The sequence below is a fragment of the Cydia strobilella genome, chromosome 2 (genome assembly GCF_947568885.1).
Source record: "Cydia strobilella chromosome 2, ilCydStro3.1, whole genome shotgun sequence".
NCBI classification, from domain to species: Eukaryota; Metazoa; Arthropoda; class Insecta; order Lepidoptera; family Tortricidae; genus Cydia; species Cydia strobilella.
In genome coordinates, this window is record NC_086042.1 from 21,356,315 (window position 1) to 21,377,404 (window position 21,090).

At 43.5% G+C, this 21,090-nt stretch overlaps 1 protein-coding gene across 2 annotated transcripts in view; it reads right to left on the reverse strand.

The window, feature by feature from the left end:
* Positions 1–26: 26 nt before the first annotated feature.
* The window catches only part of LOC134753979 (E3 ubiquitin-protein ligase RNF19B-like), a 69,775-nt gene continuing 48,711 nt past the window's right edge, over positions 27–21,090 (reverse strand). The window contains exons 3-9 of one of the 2 annotated variants that reach the window (XM_063690026.1): positions 7,786–7,966; positions 5,910–6,024; positions 5,184–5,371; positions 4,823–4,964; positions 4,197–4,431; positions 2,197–2,359; positions 27–2,108 (exon numbers count right to left, since the gene is read on the reverse strand). In XM_063690026.1, coding sequence (XP_063546096.1) covers positions 1,738–2,108; positions 2,197–2,359; positions 4,197–4,431; positions 4,823–4,964; positions 5,184–5,371; positions 5,910–6,024; positions 7,786–7,966 — 1,395 coding nt within the window. In that variant the 3' untranslated portion in view covers positions 27–1,737. Of the gene's footprint in view, positions 2,109–2,196; positions 2,360–4,196; positions 4,432–4,822; positions 4,965–5,183; positions 5,372–5,909; positions 6,025–7,653; positions 7,761–7,785; positions 7,967–21,090 lie in introns of those variants that run through there. The other variant, XM_063690031.1, reaches the window with a different exon arrangement.

Genomic DNA, 21,090 nt, shown 5'->3' on the forward strand with positions numbered 1-21,090 from the left:
GTGTTTCATTGTAATAAAACAACTAGTAAGTTTAATCACATTTTAATCGTTTACTGTAGGTATATGATTCACATAACATAATAATTATAGCTTAGAATTACTTTTCGCCTACAAACGTGAAAAATTAAATAATTTAGATCGTTAATAGTAATTATTCAAAGTATCACAAATATCGGATAGAGTAACACTGCTTTAGAAGCGCAAACATCTATCAGAGCGGGCGCGCCCGCAGCTCTTCCTAAATCCTGTCTGGGCTATAACCGCGAAAACCGAAGTTCGCAAATTGCGGGCATTTTTCTCTGTCACTAATTACGCCTTAATGGGAGTAAAAGAGAAAGACGCCCGCAATTTGCGAACTTTGGTGTTCACGGCTCCTGACTCGCCTGTCCTGGCTGCTCCCGGGCTTACCACCGCGATGCCAGTCGTCGGTGAACTCTATGCTATTAGCATAAGGTTCACGGTCGGCTGGCGGTGGGAACTACCTGGAATAGCTCACTTAACCTACGCCGCCGGGACTCCCGGGACCGGCGCCCGAGGCCCTGCCTAAACATTGTTTATTGTATTAATGTAATGATGTTCCCACGGCAGTCACTGCGATTTGAAGCGTCTCTGTTTTAAACTATTAATACTGTACAGTCTGAACTCGCGTTGAAATGTGTTTGCTCTTCAATTAGCAACTAACTGCTCTCAGCCTTGAGTCATTACATTCATAAAATAAACACAACAGAACATGTAACGGGGAAGGCAACAAAATAATTATTAATCTTCACTGCCAGTTTACACGAGAGAGAACAATCAACAAATACCAAATGCAAATTAGTAAAATAAATGTAAGTTGTCTTCGAAACACACACAAGCTCGTGACTGGCACACATATAACATTCTGCTGACCTCTATTACATTCATCAAATACAAGTCATTTTATTATCTGGTGGAGGTAGATTAAAAAATAAGAGTACAGTTTCAGTGTACTGAGACGTTGTTTTCGAAGACAACACGCACTTATTTTACAAAGAAATTCAACAAACTGACTCGCGTCAATGTAATAGAAAAAGGCAGAATAGACAATACAGCCGATAGATGATTGCTGGACCGGCTCGGCCGAGCCGCCTTCAGGCTCACGAGTGCTATATCTGACGAGGTACATCGATAAATCAGTTGTGCCGTGTACCTCAAATTAATCTTTCGCCGAACCATTAATGACCCGTGAAATGCAAATTTTTACCAACGCGATATCTAGGACGGAAAGTGAAACAAAACTCCAATAGGGATTCCACATTATTATGGGATGCTTTCCGGCGGAACGAAGTATTATCTAGTCTAGTTATTTCAGTTGTATAGCAGTGGCGTGTAGAACACCATTAACATATTCCTCTGCTATTCGATGTCAGGAAGAAACACATTTCACACGGATTACGGACTACGCGTCGATAAAAATAGCAATTATAGCGAATCACAACAATGCCGGACTCGGTGACTCCGAGCACTTCACTTTACTCACACTACGAGTCTGATGTCTCGTTACCACTTACACTACATTTCACTTAAGTCTATTTTACGTAGGTACGAGTCCCTTTAATCCGAGCGCCAATTCCTCTAGACAGTAACGCGATAGAGTATGCTGTATTAAATCAAATGAGATATTCGGTCGCGAGGAGCACGGGTCTGGCGGGGCGCACGGCCGCGCCGCAGGGGCAGGGGTCGGTCACGTGAGGATCAGTGCGGGGCGCGCGTTCGTTACGAGTGTTGCGTCGGCGCCGCGCGCACCGGCCGCGGCTCGCAGGCGGCGGCCAGCTCGGCCGGCGTGGCGGCGCCCGGCGGCGGCGGCGGCGGGGGCGGGGGCGGGGGCGCCTCGGGGTCGGGCGGCGCCGCCGACCCGTACAGGAACAGGCTCTTGAGGCGCGCCGAGCGCGACGACGTGGAGGGCAGGTCGTCGGACCAGCTGGCGTTGGCGACGTCGGCCGTCACGTCGGCCGTGACCTCGAGCCTCTGCGGCTCGGGATCCGGCTCCTGCTCGTGGGGCTCGTGCGCCAGCGAGCCCGCGAGCGCGGCCAGCGACGGCGCGCGCAGCTCGACCGCCGCCGACCCGGCCGACAGCGATGCGTCGCCTGTAACAAATAAATTGTCAAATTCTATTGAAAACAAGTTTTTTGTCAACACAATGAATTCGAATGTGTAATAAAAGCAGGAACTGACCGATGCTGGGGTCGATGTGGCGCGAGACGGCGTCGGGCTCGGGGCGGCGCGCGCAGCCGCCGGCGCGGCACAGCGACACAGGCACGACGCCGTACACGTAGAATAGCAGGATGGGCACGCCGATGCCCACCGCTAGCCCCGCCACGATCGGCGACACCAGCAGCTGGAATTTTATTTTTAAACTTGTTTCAAAACCGCACCCCTCAATTCATTTAATTGCGGATTGAATACATTGAACACGGAAAACAGACATAGCTTGGGTAAATTGTACTACGATGCCCGCAATAGCGGGCGACGCTCATCTAACAGTCCGAGCGACGCTTTAGTGCGGTTACCATCTCTGACACCAACCCTAGGTCTGCACTCGCGCAAGGCGCATAATCGGTTAACAGTTCCTATGCTAAGATCTGTCGCAAAGTCCAGACATGTGAAGATATAATAATGTAACATTTCGAGCCTATAGGGGCTTCCTTTATTTACAAGGAAGCCGCATTCGAAAAAATCGGAAACCCCAGTCATAGTCGTTTGTCGTAGTGTGTGTATTGTTACTACTAACCATTATGGGCCATTGTTGTCTTTTAAATAAATAAATTGAAATTGATAGTCAATGAGAATGCCGCATAATAATAACGGATACACGGAATAATTCGTTGCTCCACAAATTACCTTCATCTGACGACGGGACGAGTAGGGGGCCAATTTTTAAATTTCGAGCGCTCGATTTCGGGATTTTCCCTTCAATATATCTCCACTACTAGGCATTTTTTTTTTTAATTATTTATTAAGAAACAAACAGTCTTATAAAACAGATGAGTTTATAAAGTATAATTTTTCTTGTAATAGACCTATAGTTTCCTATATGTAAACGAATATTAATAAAAACTTATTACTAAGTACAAAAGACATGCATATTGTAGATATAGTCCGACAAGAAATTGTAGAAAATTATTAAGAAGAAGAAGATGGCAACAATTTAGTACGATTTTTTATTTATTTATTAATTCTTTCTATTTTTTTTTAGTTTAATTTTATTTAATTTCTACTATTTCATGCCGCACTACATGTGTGACGAGATATATGACGAAATCTTAAATTTAGAATCGGGTATTTTTATCTCAAAGAAGAATAAGCTAATTTCTTAAACAATCTCAATGAGCTGCTAAATATGTCCACGTTTTGGCACTTATCATTGTACAACCTACATGTGCGTTTAATGTATGAGTGCTGCGCATGTTTAGTTCTGCTGCTTTTGATGCTAAATAACATTTTATTGCGACAACTACGTTCTGTTCTGCGGGGTACGCGTAAATCTATATTTTGCAAAAGTTCAGGGACACCTACTAAATTATTGAAAATTTTGAATAAGAAAATTAAATCGGTACAGGAGCGTCTTAAGGAAAGAGATTCAAGATTGTATCTGGCTAAATTATACTAATATAATTGAAAACGAGTGGTCAATACCACTAGATTCCCAATATCTTTTGCTCGTATTTCAAAATTATCAATTCGCCGTTTTCCACACACTTTTGAGAGACGAAATCGAGCGCTCGGAAGTCGGAATTCAAAAATGGGACCCCGATTTCCGTTAATTAACCAACGTTACCGAAGTTGGAAGTAATTCAGAACTTTACAGTCCCCAAAAACATTAAGGACATCAGAAAGTTTTGCTCTGAACATAAGTTATTCGTAAAATTGTACGCGCACCCGTATGAATTCAGATTTAGCCGATGATTTAATACACAAACCAGCTGCAGCAGATGGAGTTACATGTTTATGAAGATACTGACATACTGACAGATTATTACGTGATCGGGCCCTGTCTTCACTTTCCATCAGGTGTGACTAGGGCCAATCGCCGATCAGTTTATAATAAAAAAAAAAACCTATGGTAATAAGTGCCAGTGTTAAGTTATTCAATCCCTTTATACCATAAGGTTGCAGGCCGGGGAACACCGTCCAGTCCCTATAATCAACTCGGTATATTCGGATAGATGACGTACCGCAGCGGCCACGGCGGCGGCGACGGCGGCGGTGCGGCGCGCGACGGTGGCGCGGCGCAGGCGGCGGTGCGCGCGGCGCCCGGCCCACAGCGGCAGCCCCACCAGCAGCGCGGGCAGCGCCACGCCGGCCACCACGGCGATGCCCAGCGGCGCGCCCGCCAGCGTGCCCAGCTGCCACAGCAGCTTCTTCTTGCGCGACCACGGCTTCTTGCCCCAGAATGTACAGCCGCTCGGACTGCACCATACAATATCTAATTATCGACTAAAATATTATTGACGAACAACTATTTGAGCAAATTCGGTATTTTTTCTACTAGTGCTAGACGAAATAAGTGACAAATCACAACTCTGCCCCACACGCCACGCACAACAGCCGTTACAGATATTGGAAAACCAGTTTGTATTTGGGATTAATTTCAGTCGACAATTTGATGAGTTTTTCAATTATTGTTGAGGCTATTCGCGTGGTGGGTCAGATTCACATCAGTTGAAGAGCAGTGTAAGGTTATTTTTGTACCTATGCATAAATGAAAGGGTGGTGTTCTGGTGTTGTATGTCAATAAGTACCATATTGTCGTCGTCATAACCAAAATAAGTCTTGCCATAAGAAAAACAGTAAAGCAAACCTGAGGTAATGCAGGTCGGAGACTTCCTTCATGCACAGCCAACAGAACTCGGCGCCGCACACGCAGCACACCATGTGGTTGCAGGAGCCATCTTCCACCTTCACGATCAGGACGGCGCAGCGCGGGCACGGCTTCACTTCACCTGCAAACATCGTCGTCATACAATTAATGGCATCCTTATCTCACTATAAGTAAATATTTCTTATTATTGCAGAACGAGGGAAAGAGGTCGCGGTAGGAAAACAACTCTAGTCAAGGATAACGAAGAGAGGAAACCAAGAGGAAAACGACTAATGCAAGTCAGCATCCGGAGGGGTCGCAGGAATCAGACATATTCTGAACAAAGCCGTGTTGCACTTACCCGTGTCCGAGTCTTGGTGCTGCGGCTGCGGCGTCCTCGGCGGGGGTGCGCGCGAGCGTCGCGCCGCGTCGCATGTCTGCGTGGGGTGCCACGCCGCCTTGCAGTGGTAGCAGAAGGAGGCGCCGCAGCCCGGCGCCAGGCACGTTAGCTTCGGGCACGACGCGCACCCCGTCGCCACGACCGCGAAACTAAACGACAACAAAATTAAAAGTCAGTAACGATTCAACAAGCCTCGCTTATTGTAGGACTTCGATTTGTGTAAGATTGTTCCTTTTCATTTCTCATGCTGAAAGTGACTCAATGTTTATCTACGAAGCAGGTTGAAATCATATGTTCGGTAGTTTTACTTTCAAAGTTTTTTTTAAAGTTTTTTTTTATTAATAGCCTTGAAAAGTTGGTTCAAAATGGATTTGTCGTATAATATCCATCCTTATATTAACTCCTGATTCCATAAATATAACAATCCTTTTATGCAGGTACCTCAATTGTAAATAAAAGTTACCTCATGAAATACTAGAAGTTTATAGGTCATGTTTTGTGAAATACACCAATACACGTGTATTTTACTTTCCTCGTAATCGAAATGAAAAGTAGAATGTTTAACTCGGGTGAAAGCACGTATTCTCACTCAAACTATTGGCGCTTAATATCTCGGCCGAAATGGGTGTCTTTCAACCCTTGGTTAACAATTGGCTATTCCTGGTTCCTAATACCAGTTGACCCAACCTGCAGTCGGGCGCGGGGCACCACCGCGTGTCGGGATCGGCCGCCAGCGCGCGCCGCACCGAGAACTCTTCGTACTTGTCGTATAACACCGGGTTGTCCACGATGCGCCGGACGTCTGTAATAACACCACATCTTTACTAACGTTCAAATGATACGGTAGCAAATGCGCTACGCGGGCAGATTGCACGCAGTGGGAGTTGCTCCAAAAAGCCACACACAGTCACGAAACGAGCGTGCGTGCGACTCGCGACCAGCCCCTTAGCTTTTCTGTAAATTTAATGCTATTTCTACTCAGAATCACAAGCTCTATAGATCCTGATAGGAACAAATAAAACCCTTTTATAAAACCCTAGGATGTAGAAAAGCTTAGGCAGGTGGCAGGTGTGCTGTGTACACCAATGTTGCCTCGGACCACTCGGGGCACTCGGACACATGCCGGAAAATTCTCGATTGTCACAAACTGTATCCAGTATCTAGTCACATATAAGTAGAATGGTATGTTTATGATTTACATTCGTCGCACATTTAGAATATAAGGTTCGTCACTTCGTACTAAGAATTGTATATTGAAGAACCCTCGTACAGGCTAAAAGTGCAGCCATAAAGTTGTATTGAAATTCTAAGACGGCCGCCCATCACTTCCTGGCGCCGAGGCAATGATATTATCAGGCAATTCGTATATTTACCTTTGGACAAATTCCAAAGTAGGCACGAGCAAATTTGCGCAACCACTTGTTATTTGTTTTAAACCAAATCACACTTTTCATGCCACGTAACTAACACCGAGTTGTTTTTGAGTAGTTTATCCACGTGATAAAGTAACCGTCACTTTTTAACACGGCGCATTAGAAAGAGATAGACATTATCATTATCATGCTGTCGACCATCATATCCGTACAGAGCGCGCGCGCAACCCGCCCCTAGGGTACAATGGCAAGCAAACGTTAATTTCGTTTAATTAATAACAAATATAGGTAAATAATTCACAGTTCTAATTCTAGGTAAATGTAAGAGTAACACGTCATACCTGGACTAGTGAAATTTTGGAACTGTAGCTCTAGGCTCTAGGCACAGAATAAGTAATCTCTAGGTATAATAATGCGACCATAGAATTACTCACTTCAACAAAAATTGTAAGTTCAATTGGCTGTGGGTCTGTACGTGAAATGGTAGGAAAAGACTGGGTTTTCCATTGAGCTGTTAGTAGCAGTTATTTCAAGGAAAATTATAAACACACTACCACTTGCTGGCATTCATAGATCAGGCGGTATTTTTAATATATTATATTACCTATACCTCTCGCGTCGAATGATGACATTATTTCTATTACCTAAATGTTACTTTTCTAAATAAATTAATGTGCTAAACTTCCAAAAAATGCCTGTAAACATTTTACGTGACAGCTACTACATATAAAAATAAATTGTCATTTGTCATAGGGATCATCATTAGAAGCGAGAGGTATAAATATGTATTAGTAAGCATGAGCTAATGGTTTAATAAGATAGCACAGCAGCAGGAGAACTTATTCATGTTATGTTAATATCGTCCTTTTCCCTAATTAATATTTAAGATGCAACCGTTAGCCGTAGGTTCCTAACGCCCGAAAGACACTTCAACAACTCATGGCATCCATCAGGAGCTGGCAGAAGCGGCAAGCGAGGTACTCGTAGGAAATCTCGATGACGAGACACGAGTAGTGTGTGGACATTAGCATGTGTGCACACATCGTGCGACTGAGCACCTAGCGGATGGATGTTCTCCTGGCAGGCGGGGCAGCTGGCGGGCACGCGCGTTTCGAAGATCTCGATGGCGAGGTACTTCCGCATGCAGGGCTTGCGGCAGTAATGCGTGGACACAGCTAGTGTGAGCTTACCTAGCGGGTGGATGTTCTCCTGGCAGGCGGGGCAGGTGACGGGCACGCGCGCCTCGAAGATCTCGATGGCGAGGTACTGCCGCATGCAGGGCTCGCAGCAGCGGTGCGCGCACCATGCCAGCCGTACCATGGTGTTGGCGCTGAACACCAGCAGGCATAGCGGACATTCCAATACATCGCCCTGAAATAATATACAGGTTAGGTAACATGCATATTTTTGAACATAGTCATTCTTATCATTATCAATGTAAAGTTATTAATCGTCACCCAAATGAGTACCAAATGTGGTATCGAAATGTACTTAAATAACTTATCTTCATCTGGTAAATATGAATCATCAGGTAATTAGTGGCAACGAATTAGGCTTATTTTTCTTTTAACCGGTTACGAATTGGCGATATACTTTAATAAAAAGTGGGTGGAAATAACATAAATAGCTCGATAGGCTACTAATAGAGTGCTATCTATGTTTAAGATAAAGAATAGGTAAAGATGACCTCATATTTAATTTAATACAGGTGGCCCAAAGATACGTTGACAAAGTTTTTTCTAATTACGTAACTACATAGTACAAAATAAGTTTAAAAATTAAAACTACTGCAGTCTTTTTTATGCAACAAAAATTAATTGTCTTCAAAATAGCCTCCTTTCGCTTTGATACACAAACGCAATAGTTTGTTAAAACTTTCAACGATTTCGATTTCGATTTTCAAGGATATTTTTTCCCATTCTTTGGTAAGTGTTGCTTTTAGAGCGTTTACACTTTTGTGTTTAGTAGCACAGGCCCTTGTTTCTAAGATTGGCCACAAACTATAATGATATAATCCATTGTATTTAAATCAGGCGAGTAGGGTGGCCACTCTTTTGAACTTATAAATCCGGGAAAATTATCTTTGCACCACTGCTGCACTAGTGTGCAGTAGTCTGCAAATACCACCCCAAACCATAATTGAATCCGGCTTTTGGCGATGAGGAATGACTGCGGCTTCTCCAAGGCGACTAGAAGAGTCAATTCTGTCATTTTAATGATTATGGGCCTGTTCAATACAAAGAAGTTTTTCATCAGTAAAAAATACATTTTCTCACTTTTCAGTAGCGGCACGTTGCTTAATCATTTTAATCAACCGACATCTGTCCAATCGAACTTTTTTATATTTATCCTCAAAGAGTTGTGATTTACGTGGCTTGTATGCTATCGAAAAGACTGTAGTTTTAATTTTTAACTTATTTTGTACTAGTTGCGTAAGTATTTAATAAAAAAATTAGAAAAAACTTTGTCAATGTATTTTTGGGCCCTGTATGTAACAGTTACCCAACGATTCTAGCTGTACGAATTGGATCGAATCAATTATTGCGGTTCGCAACTCAAAACAATTGCTGCAATAAAAGCAAGTGGCAAGACTTGTTCTAAGCAAGTTTGTTACCCGCGCCCTAAACGGCTTTGTCCTCAATCTACTTATACAAAACAAAATTAACGACTCCACCTAGAACTTTGATTGAACATGGAGCCGACTTCTTCGAGCGAAGGAGAAGCTTCAGACGTAATAAAAATGCCGCTAGCGATCATATCCTGATCTTCCCTCGTTTCTGCATGTTGTTGTATATAACATCAAAATAAATCAAAGTAAAATAATAGATAGATAGATAAACCATTTATTCGTTTGCCACAACACAAACATATTAAAACAAAAGAAACAGAAGAGATACAAAAAGCCAAAATTAAGATAAAAAACAAAACTTAAAAAAAATAAACCGTAGAATTGCTGTGTGCGTTGCAGCAAAACAAAAGGGTTCTGGCTCAGTTATACACTCTTTCGAACGAAGCACTGGTAATTCTGCTAGAACCCAGGTCACTAACAGACTATCAATGTAGAAATTATAATGTTATAATAGTAATGAATAATTGGCCTATTTCTAATAAAATTGCCATTATAATGTCTGAATAGAATAGATGTGTCGTAGGGATGTATAGGTGTGGTGAGTGTTGGTGCGTATGTGTAGTATTAACAAATACAGCAGTAGTGAACGTCCTACCAAAATATCAACAGTATTTGACATTTCTTTAATAACTCCCGACATGACCTTAAAGGTGATTTAACTGATTTATTATATTATAATAACAAGTTATTTATGTCATCCCAGCCATTCAACTATCAAGCTTTCATCACAAAATTCATCAAGATATACATAATATATGTATAAAGTGATTACTTAGCTATGGCTTAATTCGTGATATTACTCTATGACTGATATAAGTATGACATGATTTGCTATTTCAATTTCTTCGATGTAGGTCATGTAGGTGAACCGAATTATGTTTGAAAGCAGAAAGCCAAATGTCTATATCGAGTACGTATATAAATTGAGTTCGGGTCCTGTGCGACCCCTTTGATCCATAATTTCGTAGTCGCGCCGTGTGACGCTCCGTCCTCCGCCGTCGTAATTAAGTGACTAAATGAAGAGTAATGGACTCCGTCAAATCCAGTGACTTAAGACGAAAGTGGACGACCGCGTGAAACTGCCTTTCCATACAAAAGTAGTCCCCATTTTCCTCTATAGATATTAACATTATAGAAAAAATCTCACAATTTGATGTGAACTTTTTGTTTTTTTTTTGTTAATTATTATTATGATTTTTTCTTGAATTAGGTAGCTTATATAACGTAGGATCCATGCTTAAACTCCATATCGAACCATGGAACGTCACATTTAGATGTGGTTAATTTACATGAATTTGCGTAAAAATATTTTCCATAATGGTAAGTAATATCCACAGAGGAAAATGGAGACAACGTTTGTATGGAGAGAAGCAGTGGGCTTAACCTGTTAAGAGGATGGCGCACGGTTGTTCGGTTGAAGACCTTTCGTTCCGTAATTATGGGCGTAATGGGCGGCTGCCGCTGTCAACACCTGTCCGCGCCTCGAGTTTAATTTAATACACGCACAGATACAAATCGTTGGTGCCAAAATAATTCCCTGCCTAATTAGCCAGTTAAAAATCAAAGATGGCGATCAACCGCATTGTTGTATTTGTTGTTAAGTATTAAAGTTTAATATTAAATGTCCAGATATTTCCAAAGTAGATTACTACATAAGTAACATTTGCCATACCTGAAATAGTATTTTATACAATCGTGATATAATGAAGAGCTTTTCAGTGGCGTGTACGAAGCCACGAAGCTTGCTGAGTGGCCTTATTCGGTACGAGGTTGAAAAGCTTGATTATATTACGTCGCTTTATTCTTCAGATATAAACACAACATAAAAATATCAAAAAAAATCAAAGCAGCAAAGATTATTGAGAAACAGGGGCTACAAATTAAAAAGACTTTCGTCCCTAAGGTGCCCGCATCTAATAAGAAAGTTCTCATAGTAAAACCGGCCAAGTGCGAATCGGACTCGCGTTCCAAGGGTTCCGTACATTACATAATTTAAACAATGTATTTTTTATGTGAAACGTGAGTGAAATATCTTTAAAAAACCCGTAGGGGTCGGATCAAAAACTAAGTAATAAAGTCCGACTCACGCTTGACTGCAATTTCTAATAGGTTTTCCTATAATCTACAGGTAAAGATCTATTTTGTGTATTTTTTTCAAAATTTTAGACCTGTTAGTTTCGGAGATAAAAGGGGGGGAATGGTCATTTTTTGCCTTTTTTCTTGAATAACTTCTAAATTGTTTATCCTAAAATTATAAAAAAAATGTATTTGAGAATTCCACAATGACCTCTTTCATTTGATATGTAACACGATATAGTTTGAAAAACTTTATTTTTTAATTTTATTATTTAACCCCCAAAAGTGGCCCCATGTTTAAAATTCATTTGTTTACGTTACATGTCCGTCTTTGGGTCACAAACTTACATATGTATACAAAATTTCAACTTAATTGTTCCAGTAGTTTCGGAGAAAATAGGCTGTGACAGACGGACAGACAGACAGACGCACGAGTGATCCTATAAGGATTCCGTTTTTTTTCTTTTTGAAGTACGGAACCTTAAAAAAGACTAGATGTTAGTGGGCGATTCTCATCAGAGATGATCGACCTTCGCTGCGGGAATACATATGATGGAAACATTTATGAGAGGGAATATTTCCCATAGAAATGTAAAAATAATCGCGATATACGATTGATATATAGCGTAAATCAGTTTTAATACTTATTTAATCAATCGCATGTTTTAATTTACCTAGGTCTTAAACATTGTATGATTTAAATTCTAAATTGGCTGTAACTTTCGCTTTCTTCGACCGTCTATTTTGTCAAAGTCTTTGTGTGATATCGTCGGTGATCGGTGACTATTGATTTTACAGAAACATCGTAGCTGAAAATGATTATTTGCTTAGTGTGAATAACACGTCGCAGGCATTGTTGATGCTTTGAACAATATGCAAATTGCCAATCTCTTTGAAATTCGTCTCGACCGTCGCACATACGTAGATTTGAGCAATCTAGGCGGCCAAAAGTAGAATGATTAAAAATCAACATGAGATAATTCCTTAATTACATTATCTAGAAGACATTCCTAAAGAGACATCCCCCGCCCCTTTTACCTACCTCAGTTGATAACTATGCGCCGATCAACAGGTAATCGAAATTAGGTCTTCACTCAGCGTACGAATCAGTTCTCGGCGCCTTCAATTTACTTATGCTCAAAACAAGCAAAAAAAATAAAGTTGTACGTATTATGGTGTCGTACAAGTGATGGATAATACAGATAAGAATCTTTTAATCTAGTATATATTTAAGATAGTTTACGTTAGTTTATTATATTTAATTAGAACTCAAACGTAACACCTTTTTTGAAGCAAATTTTTGAAGATTTTAGAATTCAAAAGCTGTTTTGAAATATTTCCAAATCCGTTCAAGCCTTTATTAACAAGCTTTTATTAGGTCGACCTGTATGTAAATAACTAACTATGTAATGGAATCTAAGGTAACTAATTTAACCATCTTCCAAGGATCGTAGTGTCATGAAAATTGGCAGCTGTATGTAGTTCTGATGACAATACAATAATATGGTACTGTCGAACTGATCTGATGATGGAGCCGGAAGATATGAACTGGAACTTCATGATGGAATCAACTAACTATATAATGGAATCTAAGGTAACCAATTTAACCATCTTCCTGGTTTCCGATGAAGCTGAAAATTAGCATACGCATGTAAGTCGGGTGACAATGCAATATTATGGTACCATCGAGCTGATCTAATGATGAAGACAAGAGGTGGTCATAGGAACTCTGTGGTAAACAACGAAACCCAATTGTGTTTGGGGTTTTTAGAATTGTCTCGATGAGTATTAGTTGCCTGTGGAAAAAAAGTACAGTCAGCGATAAAAACTTGTACCAAAAATGAAATTTTTGCCAAAAACTTATTTTTATATTAGTCACTTAATTACGAGTATATATTTAGCATTCTATAACTTATAACAGTTAATAAAGTATACAAAATGCTTTTTTTTTACTTGGGTATTTTTTTTTACGACTTGTCCAGCGCCTCCAATGTATAAATAGTTACTCGGTTACAGTGATTTTAAATAAAAGCTCAAAAAAGCTATTTCTCGCGAAACAATGGAATTATTGCTGCCTGGCGGCTGGCGGTACCTAAAAAAACAGACAGTATCTCTAAACATACTTTTTATGTTTTTATTCATTCGTTTTATGTTTTTGAATGAATGAATAGTATTTATTTCAGGACAGTTTTTATAATTAAATACACGATTTTAAATGTGCGTCGAAACGTTTTATTTTGCTAAACATCTTGTTAATTTTGTCTTACTTTGTTCAACGTTAACTTTCAAACCTGTGAAGAACGTCCTGGTCCGAGTATAAATTTGTACGGTTTTGAAAGCATATGTAATATAACAATGCAAGCACGGGATCGCTTTATGCCGACAATCGCGTGATTCTATCCTCGCGCATTCACTTAGTACAGATTATGAAAGATACATAATTGCATTGTTTGCTTGCCGGGTCGGGATTAAGAGCGCAAATTGCATTAGCACCTGCAGTGTGTCATTCTCACCGCTTACCGAGCAAATAGCCTGTGACATTGTAAGTGTGATCTGTATATTCGTAACAAGTACGGTTTATTGGGGACGGCACGTGTATAGTGGCTGGTTTGGGTTTGATAGACGATGCGCTAGGCGCGCAGTAGGAGCGAGTGCCCTGACCGCGGTCAGCTGACACGCCGCTGACACGTTTCCGACAGAGTTCAACAGCCGTTAAGAAAACATCAATATGCAAACCCAGTTTTCCTTGGAGTCAGTGTTGGAGATTGGAAATATGCATCCGTATCTCGTAGTTTCTTCGTTTTTACATCTGTACGTATGTTTTAACGGATACGAGATCACTCACAAATAACATATTAAATGAGATCCGGAAATAGAGCCTGGGTGTTTACTTAATTGAAACTTCGAAAGTATCCCACTACCTGACCTTAAACAATCTCAGTGATCATTGAATTTTCAATCTTGCCACTTTCGTTTCAGTAACCTCTGTTATTGTACTCTCAACCCCAATAATAAATAGTACATTTCGATGCTAGTGCGGGAAGTATGTCATTACTTCACGAGTACCGAGATATCCCTATACGCCTACGGCTCGTGGCAAGACTCGGGACGAGTAAAGAATGCCATTTCAGCACGTGTATCGAACGACGTTTTTAGGGTTCCGTACCCAAAGGGTAAAAACAGGACCCTATTACCAGTGTTGGCCGAACGCTAATGCCATTAACCATTAAAAATTAACAATTAAAAAGGTTAATGGCCATTAACCATTAGCCATTTAATTCGGATTAAAGTTAATTCGGATTAAAGTTAATTCGGATTAAATTTTTGAGACGTTAATGGCCATTGAAGTTAATTCGGATTAACTTTAATTCGGATTAACTTCAATGGCCATTAAAGTTTCAAAAAAATTATTAGAATTACTCTCAATTGCATCAACGTCTAATAAAATTACATTCGTGATATTTTAAAATGAGACAGCAAAATGACCCTGACTGAACCCTGGCAGTAGTAGCAGTACCTACCTACTACCTAGTAGAATTCTGGTTTGGTGCAACACAGACATACGCGGTTTTGGTCATTTAAATCGTCTTGATGAGCACTTCGGAGAGCCGTACCCACGATAGAGCTGATGCTGAACCCTGGCAGTACCTAATGGATCTAAGGTTTGGTGCAACATAGGCACACGCTGTTTTAGTCATCCGACTCGTCTTGATGAGCACTTCGGAGAGCCATACCCATGATAGAGCTGATGCTGAACCCTGGCAGTACCTAATGGATCTAAGGTTTGGTGCAACATAGGCACACGCTGTTTTAGTCACCCGACTCGTCTTGATGAGCACTTAGGAGAGCAGTACCCATAATGGAGGTGATGCTGAACCCTGGCAGTACCTAGCGGAACTAAGGTTTGGTGCAACATAGGCACACGCTGTTTTAGTCATCCGACTCGTCTTGATGAGCACTTAGGAGAGCAGTACCCATGATAGAGCTGATGCTGAACCCTGGCACTACCTAGTGGATCTAAGGTTTGGTGCAACATAGGCACACGCTGTTTTAGTCACCCGACTCGTCTTGATGAGCACTTAGGAGAGCGGTACCCATGATAGAGCTGATGCTGAACCCTAGCAGTACCTAGTGGATTTAAGGTTTGGTGCAACATAGGCACACGCTGTTTTAGTCACCCGACTCGTCTTGATGAGCACTTAGGAGAGCAGTACCCATAATGGAGCTGATGCTGAACCCTGGCAGTACCTAGTGGATCTAAGGTTTGGTGCAACATAGGCACACGCTGTTTTAGTCACCCGACTCGTCTTGATGAGCACTTAGGAGAGCAGTACCCATGATAGAGCTGATGCTGAACCCTGGCAGTACCTAGTGGATCTAAGGTTTGGTGCAACATAGGCACACGCTGTTTTAGTCACCCGACTCGTCTTGATGAGCACTTAGGAGAACGGTACCCATGATAGAGCTGATGCTGAACCCTGGCAGTACCTAGTGGATCTAAGGTTTGGTGCAACATAGGCACACGCTGTTTTAGTCACCCGACTCGTCTTGATGAGCACTTAGGAGAGCAGTACCCATGATAGAGCTGATGCTGAACCCTGGCACTACCTAGTGGATCTAAGGTTTGGTGCAACATAGGCACACGCTGTTTTAGTCATCCGACTCGTCTTGATGAGCACTTAGGAGAGCAGTACCCATGATAGAGCTGATGCTGAACCCTGGCAGTACCTAGTGGATCTAAGGTTTGGTGCAACATAGGCACACGCTGTTTTAGTCACCCGACTCGTCTTGATGAGCACTTAGGAGAGCGGTACCCATGATAGAGCTGATGCTGAACCCTGGCAGTACCTAGTGGATCTAAGGTTTGGTGCAACATAGGCACGCGCTGTTTCGGTCATCTGACTCGTCTTGATGAGCACTTAGGAGAGCGGTACCCATGATAGAGCTGATGCTGCACCCTGGCAGTACCTAGTGGATCTAAGGTTTGGTGCAACATAGGCACGCGCTGTTTAGGTCATCCGACTCGTCTTGATGAGCACTTAGAAGAGCAGTACCCATGATAGAGCTGATGCTGAACCCTGGCAGTACCTAGTGGGTCTAAGGTTTGGTGCAACATAGGCACACGCTGTTTTAGTCATCCGACTCGTCTTGATGAGCACTTAGGAGAGCAGTACCCATGATAGAGCTGATGCTGAACCCTGGCAGTACCTAGTGGATCTAAGGTTTGGTGCAACATAGGCACACGCTGTTTTAGTCACCCGACTCGTCTTGATGAGCACTTAGGAGAGCGGTACCCATGATAGAGCTGATGCTGAACCCTAGCAGTACCTAGTGGATTTAAGGTTTGGTGCAACATAGGCACACGCTGTTTTAGTCACCCGACTCGTCTTGATGAGCACTTAGGAGAGCAGTACCCATAATGGAGCTGATGCTGAACCCTGGCAGTACCTAGTGGATCTAAGGTTTGGTGCAACATAGGCACACGCTGTTTTAGTCACCCGACTCGTCTTGATGAGCACTTAGGAGAGCAGTACCCATGATAGAGCTGATGCTGAACCCTGGCAGTACCTAGTGGATCTAAGGTTTGGTGCAACATAGGCACACGCTGTTTTAGTCACCCGACTCGTCTTGATGAGCACTTAGGAGAGCGGTACCCATGATAGAGCTGATGCTGAACCCTGGCAGTACCTAGTGGATCTAAGGTTTGGTGCAACATAGGCACACGCTGTTTTAGTCACCCGACTCGTCTTGATGAGCACTTAGGAGAGCAGTACCCATGATAGAGCTGATGCTGAACCCTGGCACTACCTAGTGGATCTAAGGTTTGGTGCAACATAGGCACACGCTGTTTTAGTCATCCGACTCGTCTTGATGAGCACTTAGGAGAGCAGTACCCATGATAGAGCTGATGCTGAACCCTGGCAGTACCTAGTGGATCTAAGGTTTGGTGCAACATAGGCACACGCTGTTTTAGTCACCCGACTCGTCTTGATGAGCACTTAGGAGAGCGGTACCCATGATAGAGCTGATGCTGCACCCTGGCAGTACCTAGTGGATCTAAGGTTTGGTGCAACATAGGCACGCGCTGTTTAGGTCATCCGACTCGTCTTGATGAGCACTTAGAAGAGCAGTACCCATGATAGAGCTGATGCTGAACCCTGGCAGTACCTAGTGGGTCTAAGGTTTGGTGCAACATAGGCACACGCTGTTTTAGTCATCCGACTCGTCTTGATGAGCACTTAGGAGAGCAGTACCCATGATAGAGCTGATGCTGAACCCTGGCAGTACCTAGTGGATCTAAGGTTTGGTGCAACATAGGCACACGCTGTTTTAGTCACCCGACTCGTCTTGATGAGCACTTAGTAGAGCGGTACCCATGATAGAGCTGATGCTGAACCCTGGCAGTACCTAGTGGATCTAAGGTTTGGTGCAACATAGGCACGCGCTGTTTAGGTCGTCCGACTCGTCTTGATGAGCACTTAGGAGAGCAGTACCCATGATAGAGCTGATGCTGAACCCTGGCAGTACCTAGTGGATCTAAGGTTTGGTGCAACATAGGCACACGCTGTTTTAGTCACCCGACTCGTCTTGATGAGCACTTAGGAGAGCAGTACCCATGATAGAGCTGATGCTGCACCCTGGCAGTACCTAGTGGATCTAAGGTTTGGTGCAACATAGGCACGCGCTGTTTTGGTCATCTGACTCGTCTTGATGAGCACTTAGGAGAGCGGTACCCACGATAGAGCTGATGCTGAACCCTGGCAGTACCTAGTGGATCTAAGGTTTGGTGCAACATAGGCACGCGCTGTTTTGGTCATCTGACTCGTCTTGATGAGCACTTAGTAGAGCGGTACCCATGATAGAGCTGATGCTGAACCCTGGCAGTACATAGTGGAAGTAAGGTTTGGTGCAACATAGGCACGCGCTGTTTTGGTCATCCGACTCGTCTTGAGGAGCACTTAGAAGAGCAGTAACCATGATAGAGCTGATGCTGAACCCTGGCAGTACCTAGTGGATCTAGGGTTTGGTGCAACATAGGCACACGCTGTTTTAGTCACCCGACTCGTCTTGATGAGCACTTAGAAGAGCAGTACCCATGATAGAGCTGATGCTGAACCCTGGCAGTACCTAGTGGGTCTAAGGTTTGGTGCAACATAGGCACACGCTGTTTTAGTCATCCGACTCGTCTTGATGAGCACTTAGGAGAGCAGTACCCATGATAGAGCTGATGCTGAACCCTGGCAGTACCTAGTGGATCTAAGGTTTGGTGCAACATAGGCACACGCTGTTTTAGTCACCCGACTCGTCTTGATGAGCACTTAGGAGAGCAGTACCCATGATAGAGCTGATGCTGCACCCTGGCAGTACCTAGTGGATCTAAGGTTTGGTGCAACATAGGCACGCGCTGTTTTGGTCATCTGACTCGTCTTGATGAGCACTTAGGAGAGCGGTACCCACGATAGAGCTGATGCTGAACCCTGGCAGTACCTAGTGGATCTAAGGTTTGGTGCAACATAGGCACGCGCTGTTTTGGTCATCTGACTCGTCTTGATGAGCACTTAGTAGAGCGGTACCCATGATAGAGCTGATGCTGAACCCTGGCAGTACATAGTGGAAGTAAGGTTTGGTGCAACATAGGCACGCGCTGTTTTGGTCATCCGACTCGTCTTGAGGAGCACTTAGAAGAGCAGTAACCATGATAGAGCTGATGCTGAACCCTGGCAGTACCTAGTGGATCTAGGGTTTGGTGCAGCATAGGCACACGCTGTTTTAGTCATCCGACTCGTCTTGATGAGCACTTAGGAGTGCAGTACCCATGATAGAGCTGATGCTGAACCCTGGCAGTACCTAGTGGATCCAGGGTTTGGTGCAACATAGGCACACGCTGTTTTAGTCATCCGACTCGTCTTGATGAGCACTTAGGAGAGCAGTACCCATGATAGAGCTGATGCTGAACCCTGGCAGTACCTAGTGGATCTAAGGTTTGGTACAACATAGGCACACGCTGTTTTAGTCACCCGACTCGTCTTGATGAGCACTTAGGAGAGCAGTACCCATAATGGAGCTGATGCTGAACCCTGGCAGTACCTAGTGGAACTAAGGTTTGGTGCAACATAGGCACACGCTGTTTTAGTCATCCGACTCGTCTTGATGAGCACTTAGGAGAGCAGTACCCATGATAGAGCTGATGCTGAACCCTGGCACTACCTAGTGGATCTAAGGTTTGGTGCAACATAGGCACACGCTGTTTTAGTCATCCGACTCGTCTTGATGAGCACTTAGGAGAGCAGTACCCATGATAGAGCTGATGCTGAACCCTGGCAGTACCTAATGGATCTAAGGTTTGGTGCGACATAGGCACACGCTGTTTTAGTCATCCGACTCGTCTTGATGAGCACTTATGAGAGCAGTACCCATAATGGAGCTGATGCTGAACCCTGGCAGTACCTAGCGGAACTAAGGTTTGGTGCAACGTAGGCACACGCTGTTTTAGTCATCCGACTCGTCTTGATGAGCACTTAGGAGAGCAGTACCCATGATAGAGCTGATGCTGAACCCTGGCAGTACCTAGTGGATCTAAGGTTTGGTGCATCATAGGGACACGCTGTTTTAGTCACCCGACTCGTCTTGATAAGCACTTAGGAGAGCGGTACCCATGATAGAGCTGATGCTGAACCCTGGCAGTACCTAGTGGATCTAGGGTTTGGTGCAACATAGGCACACGCTGTTTTAGTCACCCGACTCGTCTTGATGAGCACTTAGGAGAGCAGTACCCATAATGGAGCTGTTGCTGAACCCTGGCAGTACATAGTGGATCTAAGGTTTGGTGCAACATAGGCACGCGCTGTTTAGGTCATCCGACTCGTCTTGATGAGCACTTAGAAGAGCAGTACCCATGATAGAGCTGATGCTGAACCCTGGCAGTACCTAGTGGATCTAAGGTTTGGTGCAACATAGGCACGCGCTGTTTTGGTCATCCGACTCGTCTTGATGAGCACTTAGGAGAGCGGTACCCATGATAGAGCCTTACCACCTACCTTAGATCCACTAGGTATTGCCAGGGTTCAGCATCAGCTCTATCATGGGTACTGCTCTCCTAAGTGTTCATCAAGACGAGTCGGATGACCAAAACAGCGCGTGCCTATGTTGCACCAAACCTTAGTTCCACTATGTACTGCCAGGGTTCAGCATCAGCTCCATTATGGGTACTGCTCTCCTAAGTGCTCATCAAGACGAGTCGGGTGACTAAAACAGCGTGTGCCTATGTTGCACCAAACCCTAGATCCACTAGGTACTGCCAGGGTTCAGCATCAGCTCTATCATGGGTACCGCTCTCCTAAGTGCTTATCAAGACGAGTCGGGTGACTAAAACAGCGTGTCCCTATGATGCACCAAACCTTAGATCCACTAGGTACTGCCAGGGTTCAGCATCAGCTCTATCATGGGTACTGCTCTCCTAAGTGCTCATCAAGACGAGTCGGATGACTAAAACAGCGTGTGCCTACGTTGCACCAAACCTTAGTTCCGCTAGGTACTGCCAGGGTTCAGCATCAGCTCCATTATGGGTACTGCTCTCATAAGTGCTCATCAAGACGAGTCGGATGACCTAAACAGCGCGTGCCTATGTTGCACCAAACCTTAGATCCACTATGTACTGCCAGGGTTCAGCATCAGCTCCATTATGGGTACTGCTCTCCTAAGTGCTCATCAAGACGAGTCGGGTGACTAAAACAGCGTGTGCCTATGTTGCACCAAACCCTAGATCCACTAGGTACTGCCAGGGTTCAGC